The following is a 19,179-nucleotide window of genomic DNA, read 5'->3' as shown; positions in this document are numbered from 1 at the left end:
ATGTTGATTAACCATGTTAAGTAGCTACAAAAAGAACTTAAGTCTACTAAAGAGTTTATATGTGGTACATAATTCATAAGAAACACAAACATCCTTTTCTTAGCCACAACAGAGCTGGCATTCAATAAATTTCATCTGTACTAATTAAAAGGCTTACTGAGTGTTCCTGAGCTCTATTACACATAAGAAATATTTATATGTGTTGATACCAGTGTTTAACTATATGCAAAATAGTAATGCAAGCTTATACAGAAGTACGATTTACCAAATGACCACTTACTCAATTTAATCTTAGTGTTCATAAAATAGTTTCCATAGTCAGACTGACCTTCTTAGGAATATAGGAACATTTTCTTTTCATCTACACTTCTTCATCTTAAGGGACAATGCCCTAGGCTACAACAATTCCTGGCTGTACCAACATCTAAGCAAATCTAAATCTTCCTTCAACAGCACCCCACCTAGTCCTTCCGTCACCTTTAAGGAGGAGTCCTCTTTTGCTCCACCACCCCCGCTGGAGATCTGCCTTATACCTACAGTGCATGAAACCTCTTTGAGCACCTACAGTACACGATCAAGTATATGGTTACACGTTACATTATTCAATACTTGCTTCAACTGAGTTAGTTATATCACCTGTAAGCTTTTCAAAAACAAGGGCTATATACTTTACTTTTTTTAGCATCCTTTTTATAGTATCTGGCACCATGCTGGGTACATAGGAGATAAAGGTTTTAAGGAACAAATTACATATTAAAAGTAGATTTTTGCTTTTTTAATCCACCAACCCTATCCCTCTATTCCCCACAAGTTATCTGGAAACTTATGCCTTAGTATTGTTTTATATTATTCCTCTTACACAGGTATTAGCCACCCTAGTGGCTAGATTTTAAAATGCACAGTTTCCAGCAAAGAAATGGGATTGTAGCCAGTATAACTAGAAAAGTGAAGTCTACTCACATAGGAAAATAAATGTTAGAGAAGGAAAACTAATTATTCTACAACTAATAAAGATGTAGGTAGAAATAGAAAATTCAGTAGAGAACACAGTATATTTACAAGACAAGTGATAGTGGATTAGTAGAAAGTTCAGGGCATAGGGATGTTAAGTAATAATATAGAAACTAATTTACCCAAGCAATAGAACAAAACAGACAAGTACAATCTTAGGAACCAGTAGAAATTCCAACACAGTTTTATGCTTTCTGGAGTCCATGTGAGCAAAATCAGAAAAGGCTGATAGAGCTTACTTGCAAAAAAGAAGTCTGACTACAATTTTTAGTCAGGTATTTTTAATTTTTAAAAATTATTAAAGATTTATTTTGAGAGAGAGAACGAATGAGAGAGCGAGACAGTGAGCGAGCACACGTGAGTGGAGGAAGTGGCAGAGGGAGAGAACCTTCAAGTCACCTCCTCACTGAGCATGGAGCCTCCATCTCACAACCCATGAGATTACCTACCACCTGAGCAGAAACCAAGAATCATAAGCTCAACTGACTGGCTACCCAGCCACCCCTAACTATATGTAACTCATTTATAGTTTTAAACTATAAATGTGTTTAACTGTAGTTGAAATAGGTGTTTACCAAGTGAAAAATCCTGTACTGAAAGGCTCAGAAAAAAAGGTAAAATTATAAAGAAAGTCTTAAAAACATTCATAGGAAAAAAGTAAGTATAGCAGGGTTTTATCTTTAGCTTTAAACATGTCCAGTCTAGTCTGGTACCTTTAACAGCTGAAATGATCTCAACCTCAATTTTCTGCTTACTCTTAGCTAGTTGTAAATAGTACTAAATTCGTTCATTTTTAAGTATGTGGACAGTGTTCTAAGAAACTGAGCATGTAAAGACTGACTTGTGGATACTGCTTTCTAGAATACTTAACCAATAATCTATGGTCCCACATATCCCAGAGACACTTAACTATTAAGCAAACTTAGCATGTATGCCAAAAGCTTAGTGACAAACATTTTGAAGTAACTGATACCCATTTTATTATTACCAATACAAAAAAAAAGAAATTAGGAACTGCTATAATACATATGGTATGAGTTGGAAGGTACTGTAAGAGTTACATGGGGGGACTTAACCATGGCGAGCTCAGATAATTCGAAAATATTTCATGGAAGGACTAAGATTTGAGATCTTGAGAAAAGGTTAAGATTTGGTAAGCAGAGAAGAAGGTGATCATTCTAAGTGTGAAAAGACACTAGTAAAAGAGAAACATTTATGGTTTCTCTGGCAAATAATCAGAAGTTAGGAAGGTTAGGAATAGGACAAGAATAAACCTCTTGCTTCTCTGGAAAGAGAAGACAGAAACAATAAGCAACAGAATGACTATATAATCTGTTATCCAAAATAGGATACTTTTGAGAGTGAAGGAGCATTCAATTAATAATAACACTAGACAAGCATAAAGTGGGACATATGATCACCCTTGTCCTTATATGCATATTATGTAAGATTTTCCTAAAGGCAATTAAGTAAGCAGGGAAGATTTTTAAATAGGAATGACAATAGTTTTACATGTGCTTTTAAGAAAACTAATTTTGAGAGCAATGAGGATTAAAAAGGATGTGAAACTCTAGAAAGGAAATTGTTAGGAGGTTGTTTTAACAAATTCTGAGACAATGGTGTCCTAAACTAAAGTCAGGGCAGTGGAGATAGGACAAATCACAAATCACAAATCTTTATATTATTTAGTACCAAAATAAAATATTCCTTCACCTGCATATTACTATTTTCCAAAGAATCAGAAAAGACAATAGCTAATTGCTATCTTACAAAAGAAAAAACTTGAGGCACAAAGAGTAGAAGCGGTGCTCAAAGTAGATGCTCACTTTATATCTAATAGACTGTCATTTAATCACACTTTCATATACTAAATGCAGAATTTAAGCTTCCTCTCTTTTGCTAGTGAATCTCCTCCATCTCTATTTAATTCTCAAACTTCCTTTGCATCATTTGTTTTGCTTTCTATAGTTATTTGTTCCTTCAAAAGTTTATAGCATGCACCAATGCAGGAGGTCTTTATCTTCCAATCCTCAATCCAATAATGGTCCCTGTTTCAAAACATTAGCACCAAGTTCCTTTACTACTCAAACCATGGGTGCATTATCAATGAATTAGATTACTCTGGCTATTAGGTAGTAGTTAAGGGGGACTTATTGGATTTCCTTTTTTTTTTTTAAAAGATTTTATTTATTTATTCATGAGAGACACAGAGAGAGAGAGAGAGAGCGAGGAAGAGAGAGAGAGAGGCAGAGACACAGGCAGAGGGAGAAGCAGGCTCCATGCAGGGAGCCCGACATGGGACTCGATCTGGGGTCTCCAGGATCACGCCCTGGGCTGAAGGTGGTGCTAAACCGCTGAGCCACCTGGGCTGCCCCACTTATTGGATTTCTAAATTCTCAAGCTTCTTGCCATAAACCATGTGAGGCTCATCTCACTGTTTATTTCTGACTACACATCTGACTCCCTTTACTCCCTTTACTTCATTGTTTCCATGGAAGACATTTTCTTTCTTAATCTTTATGTCTACCTACTTTTTTGAATACATCAGCTTCCAATTACTGGGGATACAGCTGTACTACATATTGTAGCACAGAAAAGCAGGGTTCACAGAAAAACAGGAAATGGGGCTAAAGTGGGTTCTATCAGAAGACCAAAATAAAGGCAAAGCAGCTTTTGTTTGCAGACTTTGTTTACCTGCCCTCAAAGAGTAAGATGCTCTTTTCTTTAGAGAACAATATGTATTTCTTTAAAAAAAAAACACAAAAAAACTTCATTGGCTGCCTAGCATAAGAGAACATTTCTCAAGTTGGTGTCCACTATCAAAACAGAAGGGAAAGGGGACTGTGTTCTCGCTAGAAATTTAAAATTCTGTATTTTCATTTTCATAATAACCTATTGTAAAAATCAATACAAGCATATTTTGGATCACCTAGGTTCATCCAGATGACAGAGCAGTGCTATGGAATTTGTCTGAATATAGTTTTCTGCTTATACCATAATAACATCAACCTTGTGCGCACTAATGAGAAATTAACATTAAGTGTGCTTATTACATAATAAATGCATTTGTACCAAGTGAAAATTAAATTATGTCACGGCAAACTATATAAACGAAGAGTTCACAGTACTTTGAACAGACAAAATGGGAGAATTGAGTCATCATTCAACACATGAGATAGGAATGGAAGCCTAAATAAAACAAATAAAAGGGCTTTGTATAGAATATTCAAGTTTGAAGAGCATTAGTGTAAGACATAAAACATCAGGAATCCAATGAGCAAAGGAAGATGTAAAGCACACAAACTGACCACAAATCTTCTGTTGACTGTGTTTTAATTATAATCCACCATTTCTCACATCCTGGCTAATATTTGGAAAGATATAATCCGGGGGAAAATGCAGAATGAATATGACACACACTAATACTGCTAGCAGTCTTGATTTAAAAAACAAAGATAGGGACTGTTAAATAAAATTTCATGACCTCAATTTCAGCATTATATTGGTCAGATAGTCTATATTAAAGGTAACATGTGAGGAATACTTAGATTATACCAAAAAGAACTTTATTTTTCTTTCTTCATAAAAAATGACATGCTTATTAATGAAAATATGGAAGTACAAGACAAAGAAAATAAAATCACTTCTTCTCACCCAAACTACTATTAGCATTTTGAAATATTTCCCTGTATTAATTCAATATACAGAATTGTCTTTGCTTTTTGCATTTCTTTAGCATGACTGAAATTATAGTATACTACAAATCACTTATGAACACTTTAACTTATAACAACTTCACTGGATTCAAACTGCAACTCAGCCTTTAAATTCCAATGGGCCACCCCAAACTCAAACTCACCTTTGAGTTTAAAGCCAGTGAGAGACCTTAAATATCTTCTGACCCAGATTCAAAATAAAGTTTAAGTGTAACGATCAAAGAATGGTTTATCTCAGAACATTTAGTGTTTATCATAAATTTTAAAAGGTGTGGTAGGAAAGGCAGCATCATGGTCAGTGAAAGCTAATCTACAATTCTGGCACTGAAATACTGAGATCTCTGATTCTAAATAATTAATTAGTAACAAGAGGCTCGAGGCTCTTCTGCAATGAAGAGATAATAAGATTGTAAGAACTTGAAGGTAAGTAACTAGAATTATAATACAATTTAGAGATAGAAAAAGATATACTTTGAATCTGGGAATATAAATTATTTCACCTATAGCACTAAATTATTTTACTTCTTACCATAAAAGATCTATAGACAATTAAATGAGCCTAAAAATGCTCAAAATTGTTATATACATTTTAAGTACATAAAGTCTGCTTAAACTGTAAGAGTTGAACTTTGCTAACTCACCAAAATATATGATGAAATATAGGTAAATGTAAGAGAAGATGCATGGTGCATAACTACAAGTCTGGTGTTACACACACACACACACACACACACACACACACAAATGAGCATAAGTTTAATCCTGGTTTTGTCATGGCCACCTATGTAATCTTGAATAAATCACTTGGTACCTCTGACCAAAGTTTCTAAATCTGTAGAATAAGGACACTAGCGATTCACTCCAGCAATAAGCCCTAATGAGATTTTTTTCTCTGCCCTTTAATGTCACAAATTAAACTGAAATGAAAAAAAAATTTTAAATAAAATCTCTCTTAAAGGATCATTTCAATTAAGTATCAAAGCAAAAAATAAAGTTCTGGTAAATTAGTACTTATGCTCTTCGAATTGGTTCCAACTTAAGAATTGGTTAGGCTATCAAATAGTTAATGACATCTCATTAACATATTGATGTTTTCAATGGATACTGCAAGCAAGATCAAATCTTTTTATTTCTCTCCCAAAACACCAACAGGAAAGCAAACAAAAGAGGAAAAACAGTATTATTTAAGGCCTATAAAAGTTTTTTAAAAAAGAAAATACATGAAATATGTTTTCATATGCTACCTATGATATTAAAAGTACCTCTGTAAAGAAATTAACTTGAGTTTTAAGTAGTCAAAACTTATGCATAAGATACTACTCCTAATGAAATTCTATATTTTAATGATATAGGTACACTGTCCTCATCCTAAAAATAAAAACCCAGGCTGAAAACTATCCATAGGAAATCAGTGGGGACAAAACTATATACAGTCAACAAAACACTGAAGTACACAACTCCCCAACTATCTTTACATTCCGAACTGCTGTGTACTTTGTATTCAGGCAGCTATCTATACCAAAATAATTTAGTTTAAGAACAATGAGAAACCCAAGTTTTACTATTGGTTAATATGCTTTTTAAAAAACTCATTTAGACTCACCTTAGTCCAAGGATGTGCCTTAATTTGAGGGAATTTGAATTCTGTGTAGTTTGGGTTCATTTCTCTAATTTGCTCCCTTGTTGGTGTCCCCAGGACCTAGATAAAGAAAGCAAGTTATTGCTGTATTTTTCTATATACTTACAAATACAGTCTTTATGGGTCTTTTTTTGAAAATATTTATTTATTTATTCATGAGAGACACACAGAGAGAGAGGCAGACACATAGGCAGAGGGAGAAGCAGGCTCCATGCACGGAGCCCAGTGCAGAACTTGATCCTGGATCCTGGGATCACGCCCTAAGCCAAAGGCAGACGCTCAAACCACTGAGCCACCCAGGCATCCCCAGTCTTTATATTTTAATGTATTGGTTTCATTGGAAAAAAGAATTCCCAAGTCATAAAATACATAATTCATTAAATAGAGCAGCCTTCGCAAAAGTCATTTTTAACTGACTAGAGATCCTATGCTATACTATGCTATACTATCCTACATAGACTTTTATGATAATCATGTTAAACCAGATATATATATATATATACATATATATATATATATATATATGTATATATATATATATATAAGATCACTCAAAAACATTCAAGTAAAAATCAAACACCTTTGTTCTCTTGAGCAAAACCATCATTGCAATCACGGGCATCTGAAATGAGATTTGGTATTCCCTTAGTGAAGTATGGCCAAAGGTTTTATCATCAATAAATTAATCAGGAGAACCTTACTCAGACACTGTCATCAATAATTCCATTCAATCAATGAATATTTAGTGATTGTTCCCCGTGTACAAGGAACTATGCAATGACATACAGAGAATACAAAGAACAAGAGCTTTCTTGTTATAATGAACTTACATATTTGTGTGTGGGGAAAAAGTATAACTATGAAACAAGATAAAAATACACTGAGCACTTCATTGCTTACAGAGATATAGTATGCACTGGACAAAGGAAAGCATACAGAACTCACTGCACAAGACAGATAGGAAGAAACATTAATTACTAAAAACGAGCAATTTGAAGAAAGATGACACACATTACTCATCTTTATAATTCTAAAGCCTGGTATAAAAAAATATTCTGCCATTTACAATTCAAAAATAGTGGCACAGTAGGAGTGTAATGTAGTAAGTACTTGATTTGTGGTGGCAACCAATGAATAATCGGGACAAAGTAAGAACTTCAGTTTTTTTTTTTGTTTGTTTTTGGGTTCTAATTCTTTAGACTTCATTAAAACCAGAACTTATAGATCTAAGAGTTTTGTTCTTCCAAAGACACTCTAAAGAAAACACAAAGGCAAGCTATAGATGGAAAGAAAAACATTTGTAAAACATATATATCTGCAAAGGACTTGTATCTAGAATATACAAAAGACTCCTATAATTCAAAACCAAAAAGACAACCAACACCCCCCCCAACACACAAATGGGCAAAAAATATAACTAGACACTTTATCAAAGAAGACACAGACAGTAAATAAACAGATGGAAAAATGCTCAACACCATTGATTTTAGGGAAATGCTATTTAAAACTCTATGACACCATCTATATACCTCAAAGGCTAAAGTTAAAAAAGATTGTGTATACCAAATCTTGGTGAGGATATAGAGCAACTGGGGCTCTCATCCATCCACTGGTAGTGGAAATATAAAATTGTATTGCCCCTTAGAAAATACTTTGTATTTTGTATGTTAAAAAGTTAAACATATACTTACCATACATCTATCATTCCCACTCCTAAGTATTCATCCAAGAGAAATGAAAGCATATGTTCATACAAAAACTTTTACACAAATGTGCATAGCATCTTTTTTGCAACTACCAAAAACCAGAAACAACTTAAATATCCACAACAGATGAATGAATCAACAAATGGTGGCATATCCATACAATGGAATGCTACTCAGTAATAATGAATCTAAAAAAAATCATACCAAGTAACAGAAGCCAGACCAAAAAGAGTACCTACTGTGTAATTTCATTCATATGAAATTCTAGAAAATTTTGTCTAGAAGTCCAGCTCTATAGAAAGGAACAAGGGATTACCTAGTATGGGAACAGAAATCTCTGTCCTTTGCAGCTATAGATTTTATCAGACACTTATGAGTCAGGAATTATGTTCACAATTAAAATATAAAGTTGAAAAAGGAACTTTAATTTTTATTTCTAAACAATAAAGCAAACACTTGTATCCTATTTTACCCCGTGATGAAGAGGGTGTGTAAATGTGCGTCTACTTGTGTGTATATACGTACTGGGAAAGAGGGAGAGGAGTGGAAAAGGGAGAGCAAACTAATCAATAATTCTGCCCCCCAAATGCAGTCCCATTGGATTCTTTTATCTGCTGGAAAAAAACAACCAGCAATAACATGAATAAATGAGTATTTAAAAATGCATACCTTCAATGACCCTACAACTTAATAATTTCATTTTAAGGTATATACTCTAGAGAAACTTTTTATACATCCAAACCAATATTGTACATAATAAAATACTATAGGCACAAAAATCCAAAAGTAGATTAAATAAATAAACTGTAGTATAGTCATAAAATAGTATGCTAACTAGCAATGAAAATGAATGAAGCAGAGCTACACATACCTTCTGATGAATCTGTGTCACAAAGTGGTGAGTTTTCACTCAGTAAGGATTACATATAGTAGGACTGCCTTATGTAAGGCATAAAAACAGGCAAGACTAAGCTGTATTTTATATAGTAAAACTGTAAAACTAAATAAAAAGCATGGGAATACTCATTAGAAAAATCAAGTACATATTATTTAGCCTCATAGGAAGATATAGGAGAGATTGTGACTAGGGCATAAGTAATTCCTCTAATTCTTAATACGACTGATAATTACATGGATATTTGCTTTATTAATGTGCTTTACAATGAACACATTTTAATATATTTTTGCATTAAGATATATATAATATACGAAATGACACTTAAGAAATGATCACTTTTTAATTTGTGAGTATTTGTTGCACAGTCCCCTCTATTTATTCAGTACTTTGTTAACACAAGACACAGTCCTAACTCCACACGAGTTGGTAAGAATGTCAAGAGAATTGTATGATGTCCGCTAGTAAATGCATTCTTTTACTGTATGGACAGAGATCACAGAGATGACTTATCAGCCATTTGGTTAACTTTCTGATAGGGGCTATATCAGATAAGTTTTAAAATGAAAAATTTCAAACACAGAGAAAAGTCGCACATTTTTTAGGGAAAACCCTCTTCCTTTATACCAACTACCCAGATACCGTGATTAGTGTTTTACTACGTTTAGTTCATGACATTTCCATCCATCTGTCCATACATCAATCCACCTTATTTTTTGATACATTTCAAAGTCAGTTGCAGACATAAGCACACACCGGCATACATATAATTAACTACGGTTCAATATTTATGACTTTTATTTAAGCATTTTTTATATACTTGGAATCTTCCTTCAATATACACAGTGTATATATATGGAAAATCTATTTTATCACAATGGGAAATAATCTGCTTTGACAAACAGTGATATAAAAGAGATTCTTAATTATAATTCTAATTGATCGTCAGAGTTTAACTGTGTCCTTTACTTTTAAAATACGTATATTTGTGACTTTTAAGAAGCTAATTACTAATCAGTAAATGGAATCACTGATCTATTCTCCCCATGCTGGCTAACACAGATGGAAACTAAATGGAAGACCCTCAAGAAAGGGGTCAGAAAACTTTTTCTGTAAAGGGCCAGAGAGTAAATACTTTAGGCTTTGTAAGACATAGAGCCTCTGTCACTACTCAACTCTGCTGCTGTAGCACACAATGCAGCTGTAAACAAAAGTTTATTTACAACAAAAGGTAACAGAGTGCATTTGGCTCCTGGGCCCTAGATGCCAACCTCTGACTTAGTCCAAACATTTTTAGGGATGAGAAAAACAGGCCCAGAAGGAGCAACTTTTCAGAGGTCAGAACTAATTAGATCCAAAGCCAGCACATAATTCAAATCTTATCACTGGCAAACACATTTTTAGGAGATAGTATCAAGAATCTGTTTTTATTTGACTTGGTTGGAAGACTAATCATTTCTGTTTCTAATTTTGGTAGTTGTAAAAAGTTGATGCTATTAAGCATGAAGGCACAGAGCTAGAATAGAAATAATACTTAAGACAATCAAGAACTAAGTGGTAAATATGGGGTATAACATTTAGAAGAGGGTTTGAGGGTAGAAGAGGGTTTGAGGGTAGAAAAACAAGTTTGGTAGTACAAGTTTGGTAGTGCTGGGTAGCTGTGTAAGTGCATAACAGGTAAAGCAGGTTGAAGAAGAGTACTAAAAATGAGGAGCCACGGGACACAAATATGTAGAAAAAGGGAAATTTAAAAAGAAAACTGAGAGAGAAGTCCAAGAGACTGGAAGAAGTCCTACAGATAATGACACCATAGAGGGCAAGGAAAGTAAACATTTAAAGAACAAAGGGTAACTTATCACATAATTAGCTCAGATAAAATAAAGGTGTTCACTATATCTAGCCATGAAGACTTCCTTTCTGACCATAGGGAGATCAATCATGAAAAAGTAAGAAGACCATAATCATTTGAAATAAGCGGAGACAGCAAGTTCTCCTTTCAAAAAGTACATTAGTGAAGAAAAGGAGAGAACGAAGAAGAAATTTATTGAGAGAGCACTCAGTATGTAAAAGCTCTGTGTGAGGTATATCAATTTTCTTTTCTCATTTAAATTTTAATACTTCATTACCCATTTTTTTTAAAAATTTTTATTTATTTATGATAGTCACACACAGAGAGAGAGAGAAGCAGAGACATAGGCAGAAGGAGAAGCAGGCTCCATGCACCGGGAGCCCGATGTGGGATTCGATCCTGGGCCTCCAGGATCGCGCCCTGGGCCAAAGGCAGGCGCTAAACTGCTGCACCACCCAGGGATCCCCATTACCCATTTTATACTTAAAAGAAACCTATAGTTGATGGAGACAAACTGACTTCTCAAAGCTTCAGTTTGTCAGGTATAAATATGGGATTCAAATGCATGTGCACTGACTCCCTAAAATGGTCTATCTAACATTAAGGGCAGAAACAAGGGAAAGATTTTTAAAAAGTAATTTTTAAAACATCATTTTCTTAAACTCTACTGATTATGCCACAAAATGAAATCTAAATCCTTTTGAGATGTACAGGATATCCCAAGATTTTATAAGATCACAAGGCTATAATTATAGGTTAAAAAAATTAAATAGACTTAACAAAAAAAACCTCCATGATTTAAATAAAATCCATCCATATCTGGTAATTCAATTTAAATTCTTAGTACTATAGATTTAGGCAACAGAAGAATTATATGAAGAAATGCAAGAATCTGACTGCCTAAATAAAATTAGAAAGTTTAACAAATCTCAAACTTATTTTATCAATTCCTGCAAAATTCTTATGATTTAGCAATTTTGATACATCACTTTCAGGCTTCCCTAACTGCAGATTCTCACTGTAAATTCCATGCTTACTCATCCTTAACTATATTTGCAATATGAAGCATACAACAAATATTTTTATCTGTTGTAATTGTTTCATGTGTGAAATCTTGGTTGGAATGTTAAATGGTGGGCAAGTACTACAGCTGTGCATAATATAAGTAATTTTATTGCAAGAATTTGTTTTTATTTTAATTTTTTAAAATTTGAATTCAACTTAGTTAATATATAGTGTATTATTAGTTTCAGGGGTAGAATTTATTGATTCATCAGTTTAATATAACACCCAGTGCTCATTACATCAAGTGCCCTCCTAATGTCCATCACCCAGTTACTTTCATCCCCCCACCCATCTCCCCTCCAGCAAACCTGTTTGTTTCCTATAGTTAGTCTCTTATGGTTTGCCTCCCTCTCTCTTTTAAATCTTATTGTTTTTCTTCCCTTCTCCTATGTTCATCAGTTTTGTTTCTTAAATTCCACATATGAGTGAAATCATACAGTATTTGTCTTTGACTTATTTTGCTTAGCATAACACCCTCTAGTTCTAATCATGTTGTTGCAAATGCACTGTAAGAATTTTTTATCACAAAGCCTAAGTTACAGAAACGATTGTTACTGAATTACTTTGGGAGCCATAACTGCTTAAAGGTGGTCAAATGTAGGGGCGCCTGGGTAGCTCAGTTGGTTAAGCATCTGCCTTCTGCTCAGGTCATAATCCAGAGATCCTGGGATTGAGCCCTGCCCAGCAGGGAGTCTGTCTTCCCCCCCTGCTTGTACTCTCTCGCTCTCTCAAATAAAATATTTAAAAAATAATAAACAGGTGGTCAAATGTAAACTAAAAGCCTTAAAGTAGAGCAATTTTGTATAACTTTGCACCAAGTAGTTCAATAAATGAGGAATGCCAGGCAAAAGGCTTGCACTATTAAAAAATTTAAAAAAGGACTGTTATGGACTTTTGCTTCTACTCCTGAAGTAATAGATGCTAGAACTGCCATTCAGGTGTAAACAACTAGAAAACTGACAAAATACTTCTTAAAGAAGAAAAAAAATATGACCCACATGCAAGAGGAAAAAATAAATCAGTCAACACACACAGATCCAGAAATGAGAGAGATGGCAGAAGTAGGGAATAAGGACTTAAAATAGCTACTATATTGAGAGAAATAGAAGATCTAAAAAAACACCAATTGTACAGTTGAAACTATGGTATGTAAAATCGAAACTTCACTGGACATCTAAGAGCAGATTAGCACAGAAGAAAGTCAATGAACTTAAAAGAAAAAAAAAAGCAACAGAAACTAAAAACCTGAAGCATGGAAGTAGAAAAGGCCAGAAAAACATATGTGTATGTGATTCAAGTGTGAAAAGAGCGATGGGGGAACAAGTGTAAAAAAACTATTTTGAGGAAATAATAGCTAAAATTTTTCCAAATTTGATGAAAAATCAATGAAAAGCTCAATGAACTTCAAGCAGTACAATGCAAAACAAAACAAAACAAAAAAACATACTTACAGTCAACCAGTAAGAGCCACCGATAAAGGGAAAATCTTTCCCAAAACAAAGAGAAACACTATATACATAGGGTATCAACGATAGGAATGACAGAAGCATGCAAGCCAGAAGAAACTAGAGACCTTTTTTTTTTTTTTTTTGATAGTCACACAGAGAGAGAGAGAGAGAGAGAGGCAGAGACACAGGCAGAGGGAGAAGCAGGCTCCATGCACCAGGAGCCCGATGTGGGATTCGATCCCGGGTCTCCAGGATCGCGACCTGGGCCAAAGGCAGGCGCCAAACTGCTGCGCCACCCAGGGATCCCTAGAGACCTTTTTAAAGAATGAAAGAAAAAGAAAAGCTGGAAACCAAGAAAGAATGAAAGAAAAAGAAAAGCTGGAAACCAAGAAATTGTGTATCTGGTAAAAATATCCTTCAAAAGACATTATTAGGCAAATAAATGTTGAGTTGGTTACCAGATTTTCACTTTAAGAAAGTGCTTCAGGATGAAAGAAAAGTATCCCACATGGGCATTCTTATCTAGAGGAATGAAGACCACCAAAAATAGTAAATATGTGGCTAAATGTGTATTTTTCCTTTGCTTTTAAATTTCTCAGGAGAAACTGAATGCTTAAAGCAAAACCATAAGAAAGTACTATGAAAGTATTAAAGAAGTAAAGCGCATAACCACAGTAACATAAAAGACAGCAAGGGGAAACAGAAATATACTGTCACAAGGTTCTTAGTTTATATGTGAAATGGTATATTATTATTTACAGAATGTGACAAAATAAACATGCCTATTTTCAATCCTAAAAAAAAAAACTTTAAAAAAATACAAGGATGTATAGCTTAAACTGCCCACTGGGGAAATAAAAAAAGCTCATTATATTAGTAAAGTGGCAGTAAAGGACAAAAAAAAAAAAACCAAAGAAACAAAACGAAAAACACGGAGTGAAAGATAAATATCAAAGTAAAATACTTAAACTCAACCATAATGATAATTACATTGAATGTAAATGGTCTAAACACTCCAATTAAAAAGCAGAAATTGGGGATGCCTGGGTGGCTCAGCAGTTGAGCATCTGCCTTTGGCTCAGGGTGTGATCCTGGAGTCCCAGGATGGAGTCCCACATCAGGCTTCTTGCGGGGAGCCTGCTTCTCCCTCTGCTTATGTCTCTACCTCTCTCTTTCTCTCTCTCTCATGAATAAATAAAATCTTTAAAAAAAAAAAAAAAGGAAAAAGATAAGATAGTAAGTATATGCTGTCTGTGAGAAATAAACTTTAAATATAAAGACACATAGGCTAAAATGCAAAAAATTACACCAGGCAAACACCGTAAGAAAGATGGAGTACCTACATTAATATCAGAAAATGGAGACTTCAGGGCAAAGAAATTAAAATAAAAAGCGTCATTTCCTATTGATAAAAGTAATTTTAAGTCTATATTTGAAATTACTGTGTAAATAAGAATGTAGAACACAGTAACTTTCGTATGTTGCTGGTAAAACTGAAAAATAGTAGAACTGCTTTGGAAAACAGTTTGGTAACTTCTTATAATGTTAACATACACTTATGTGACCAACAACTTTAGTCTTTGTCCTTTCTTGGAGAGAAATATAAACATATATCTGCAAAAAGATTTATAAACAAACATTCATTGCAGTTTTACCTGTAATAGCCAAAAACCAAAACAAGTCAAACATCTATGTACAGGTGAAAGGATAAAAAAAATTACAGTATGTTCTAACAGAATACAACTCAGCATAAAATGTAATAAACAGGTAATATAAGCAATCTGGATGAATCTCAAAGACACGGGCAAAAAAGAGCTAGATACAAAAGTAACATACATTTACCGTGGGATTATAGAAAAGGAAAAACTAATCTTCAGTGACAGAAAGCAGACCAATGGTCACCTGAGATAGAAGATGGGGGACTAACTACAAAGGGGTATGAACAGAGTGGTCAACTCTCCTGGTTTGCCTGGCACTGTCCTAGAAAAGCACTCAGGTCCTGGGTACACTGGGATGTTTACTCACCGCTGGTTGTACACAGAAATATTTTTGGACTGGTGGACATGTTCTAAATCTTGACTGGATAGTAGTTATATCCAGCTTTGTCGAAGCTTATTAAACTGCATAAAATGACTACTTTTATTTTATGTAAATTACATCTTGATGATGTTGATTTAAAAAGTAAAACAGACCATTATGTAATCTAGTACATTAAATAAATTTAGTACACTAAATAAAACCAGATGTTAATCCTTCTTATGTAGCTCTGTTAAGGCTAGCATTAAAAGTATCAGAGTCTATATTAAACTTACAATCAGTCTATATTAAACCTTACAATCAGAACTATTTTATATACAATACGAATAGTCTTTAAGAAAACAAAGATACGATTTAAGATGTAAAGGAATTTAAGAATGCAAAGGTAAGGCAATCAAGAGGCATTTAAAACTTTTTGCTGGGGCGCCTGGGTGGCTCAGTGGTTGAGTGTCTGCCTTTCGCTCAGGGTGTGATCCCGGGGTGTGGGATCTGGGATCGAGTCCTGCATCAGGCTCCCTGCATGGAGCCTGCTTCTTTCTCTGCCTGTGTCTCGGTCTCGGTCTCTCAAATAAATAAATAAATCTTAAAAAAATAAAAATAAAAATTTTTGCTTAGTCTCTTACGTTATTCATTCATGTCATTTATTGAGTTCCTATCTTCAAAGAACTCTAGGGCAGAGAAACTTATACAATCTTCAAAGATCAGTACAACTAAGTAACTGTAGGTATGTGTGAGGTGAAAGTGCTACCCTGCACTAGAGTGAGGAAATGATTCAGGAAAGGGTTCTGGAAGGAAAGACAAGAGCTGATTTTATGTAAAGGGTCTAGGAAGCAAATGAGTCAGAAGCACATTCCCTACACACTACTGAGAGGTAGAAAATGCCCTGATTTGGATAATAGTAACAGCTGAGTGGTGACAGAGACTAAGAATTGGATAATGGAGGGACAGCAACGTTAAAGGGTAAAAGGTAAGCAAGAGACAGATTATGAAGAGCAAAGATTCTAAATGCATCATTATCTGCAATCAACACAATAAATATAAGACATTTTAACAAACTATCCTATGTCTATTTGAGTATATCTTTAGGTTTTATATTAAATTTTATTATATAGAGTGTATTTCTACCTTACTTTATTAAGAATATATTTCTACCTGATTTACTACAGCTGAATTATATATTTGGAATCTTTTGAACTATATAAATTTTAGAACCTTTTCGTTTTATAGATTAGAAAAACATTTGAAATGACCTCATCATTTCAGACACAAATCAAATCTTAGAGCTTCCTTGAATTTTAAGAAAAATATTTTCCCCCAAACTTTTAGACAAAGATACAGTTTTTGTATCTTTGTACCGGCCCCCCAAAACCAAAACCTTATTTCTGGATTTCCTAAAAACTGAATCCCTCCAATGACTTAAAGGAAACGAAACTGCATATAAATGTGGTATGTACCTTCTATAAAGTATGATAGTTCGCACAATTAAAAAAGGGGGGAGATGTTAAAAATTATCACACCATTGGAAAGAGTGTATGTATTTTCAGTTATCTATTATTAGAATAAGACCTTTCCATTTATTGCAAAAAAGCACATTTCCTTTGGCCCATCATCCTAGATCATGAGGGGTTAGTAGCAAAAAGATCCAAAGAATCAGAGATAGGTTGGCTACATTCCTTTGGGGGAGCTGTGCATGGTTAAATCCATCATTTTATTTGTATCTAGTCCCATCTGTATTTGTTGTAACATTTTCTCATTCATTTAGCTACATATGTACCTAGACATATGTATTTGATAAATTTGATAAATATCAAATATCATATATATTTGATATTGATATTTGATAAATATCAAATTAGGAAGTATGATTTATTTCTTCAAAGAAATAAAGCTAAAAATCATCTGACAAAAGCTATGAAAGAATAGTTTTCACAGCTTTATTTTTAATAGCTCAACACCAGAGGTCGCCAAACTTCAGCAATAGAATGCTGCAGTGCAGCCTTGAAAACAAAGGTGAATTCAAAGAAATCCTATTATAAAGTTTTTACTCTTCTGCTTAAAATCCTGCAGTGGTTTCAATTACCTACAGGCTAATGTGGTCTGGCCACTGCTCACAGCTCCAGCCTTCTCTGCCCCAGTAAACTTGTATTCTACTATATCCACCATTCAGAATCTGAAGCTCAAACCATAAACACACAACAGACCCGTAGGCATCTTTGCCCAAATTCATACATATGTCCTCCGTTTCCTTCCTCTCTCTAAATGGTCAATAGTTCTCCATGTTTCAAGTCCCAGCTCAAGAGTTACCTATCCTATGATGCCTTACAGAGAGAGTACTACCTCCAAATAGAATACTTCTGCCTTTGTACTCTGCCCTGACTTCTGGGATAATACCTGCCTTACTCCATTGTCCCCAGTTGTTCCTCTCTTCTAAGTCTCTGAACTCCTTGACAGCAAGGACCCTTTATGTTCTAACCCAGCACCTAACAAAACATTAGTAGTAAAGTGATATGCACTCTGAAAGACTAAACGGACGCATTGCTAGGCCTCTATATAATGAAGCTTTTTAAATAAGTGGATGAAACCTTAATTAGCATAAAGGTCAGAGAAATTATATGTAGCATGGTTGGATAATGAAATATCTTCACTTCTTTTCTGCAAAAAAACACTTTTCAGTTTGGTTAATAACTCTCAGGTTCGCTGCCTGTACCAGTAAGCTTAACAAATGTCTCTGATTAAAAAACTAGGAAACATGCACTGAACTATTTTATTTCAAAATATCAGTATTCTAATGACACTGGAATCACTATTTTACATTTTTGTTCCCAGAAAGCTGATATAAAATGTCATTCCCTCTGGTATTTCCCTACAATTTAAAGGTTTTCCTTTTTCAAATCCACTAGGTAGTAGCTACAATACTTAACTTTCGACATACATAGATATTATCCAACTTCTACCTCTTCCCTATATGATTGAAATTTTGGTATAAGAAACCCTTGTTTTTATGGTATAATATTTTGCTCTTCCAATTTTCAAAGGCAAGAAATAAAAAGTTCTAACGACAGCAGAATGAATTTTTAAATCCCATTAGATTTTTATTGAAAAGGGCATCAAGTTATCACGCTATTTGAACACAACTAAACAATTTGGCTAGTTTAAAGTATTCAGCCAAGGGAGAATGAACTAGTGGAGGAGGGTACCTTTATGGTTCTATGTTCTAGTCCATTCACTCTTGCACCATCTGTCATTTCAACTGATCTCTTCCCCCTCTCTTTCTCAAAGCCAGAGGATAGACTATAAATATGAGAAGTCTTCTGGAGTCCTTTGCAAAATTATGGTCAGAGTTTATTGCCTTCCTTAAAATATGGTAGAGACAATAAAGCTACCTTATCAACAGTTCCACAGATAGATGCCCTCATTCTTCTTTAAAAATAGCATCTGTATTGAGATATACTTCACATATCATGAAATTTAATCCTTTAAAGTATACAACCCAGTGCTTTGTTAGTATATTCCCAGAGGTGTACAACCATCACTGTCATCTAATTTTACAACATGCTTTATCACCCGAAGATGAAATGCTGTACCCAAGAACAATCACTTTCATCCTCACTTCTCCCAAGCTTCTGACAACCACTAATCTACTTTCTAACAGATCTAAACAGATGTTTATTCTGAACATTTCATATAAATGAATCACCTAACATGTTGCCTTTTGTGTTTGACATATTCTTTATCCATTCATCAGATGATGGACATTTGAAATGTTTCCACTATTTGGCTATAAATAATGTAGCTATGAACATTTATGTACAA

At 34.2% G+C, this 19,179-nt stretch overlaps 1 protein-coding gene across 3 annotated transcripts in view; it reads right to left on the bottom strand.

Moving 5' to 3' along the window:
* GSK3B (glycogen synthase kinase 3 beta) overlaps positions 1 to 19,179 on the bottom strand; it is a 203,357-nt gene that overhangs the window by 34,386 nt on the left and 149,792 nt on the right. For all 3 annotated transcript variants that reach the window (XM_077884304.1, XM_077884302.1, XM_077884303.1), the window contains exon 8: positions 6,331 to 6,426. In XM_077884304.1, coding sequence (XP_077740430.1) covers positions 6,331 to 6,426 — 96 coding nt within the window. The remainder of the gene's footprint in view (positions 1 to 6,330; positions 6,427 to 19,179) is intronic.

Source organism: Canis aureus, chromosome 35 (genome assembly GCF_053574225.1).
Source record: "Canis aureus isolate CA01 chromosome 35, VMU_Caureus_v.1.0, whole genome shotgun sequence".
Taxonomy (NCBI): domain Eukaryota; kingdom Metazoa; phylum Chordata; class Mammalia; order Carnivora; family Canidae; genus Canis; species Canis aureus.
This window is presented reverse-complemented; position numbering and strand designations above follow the sequence as displayed.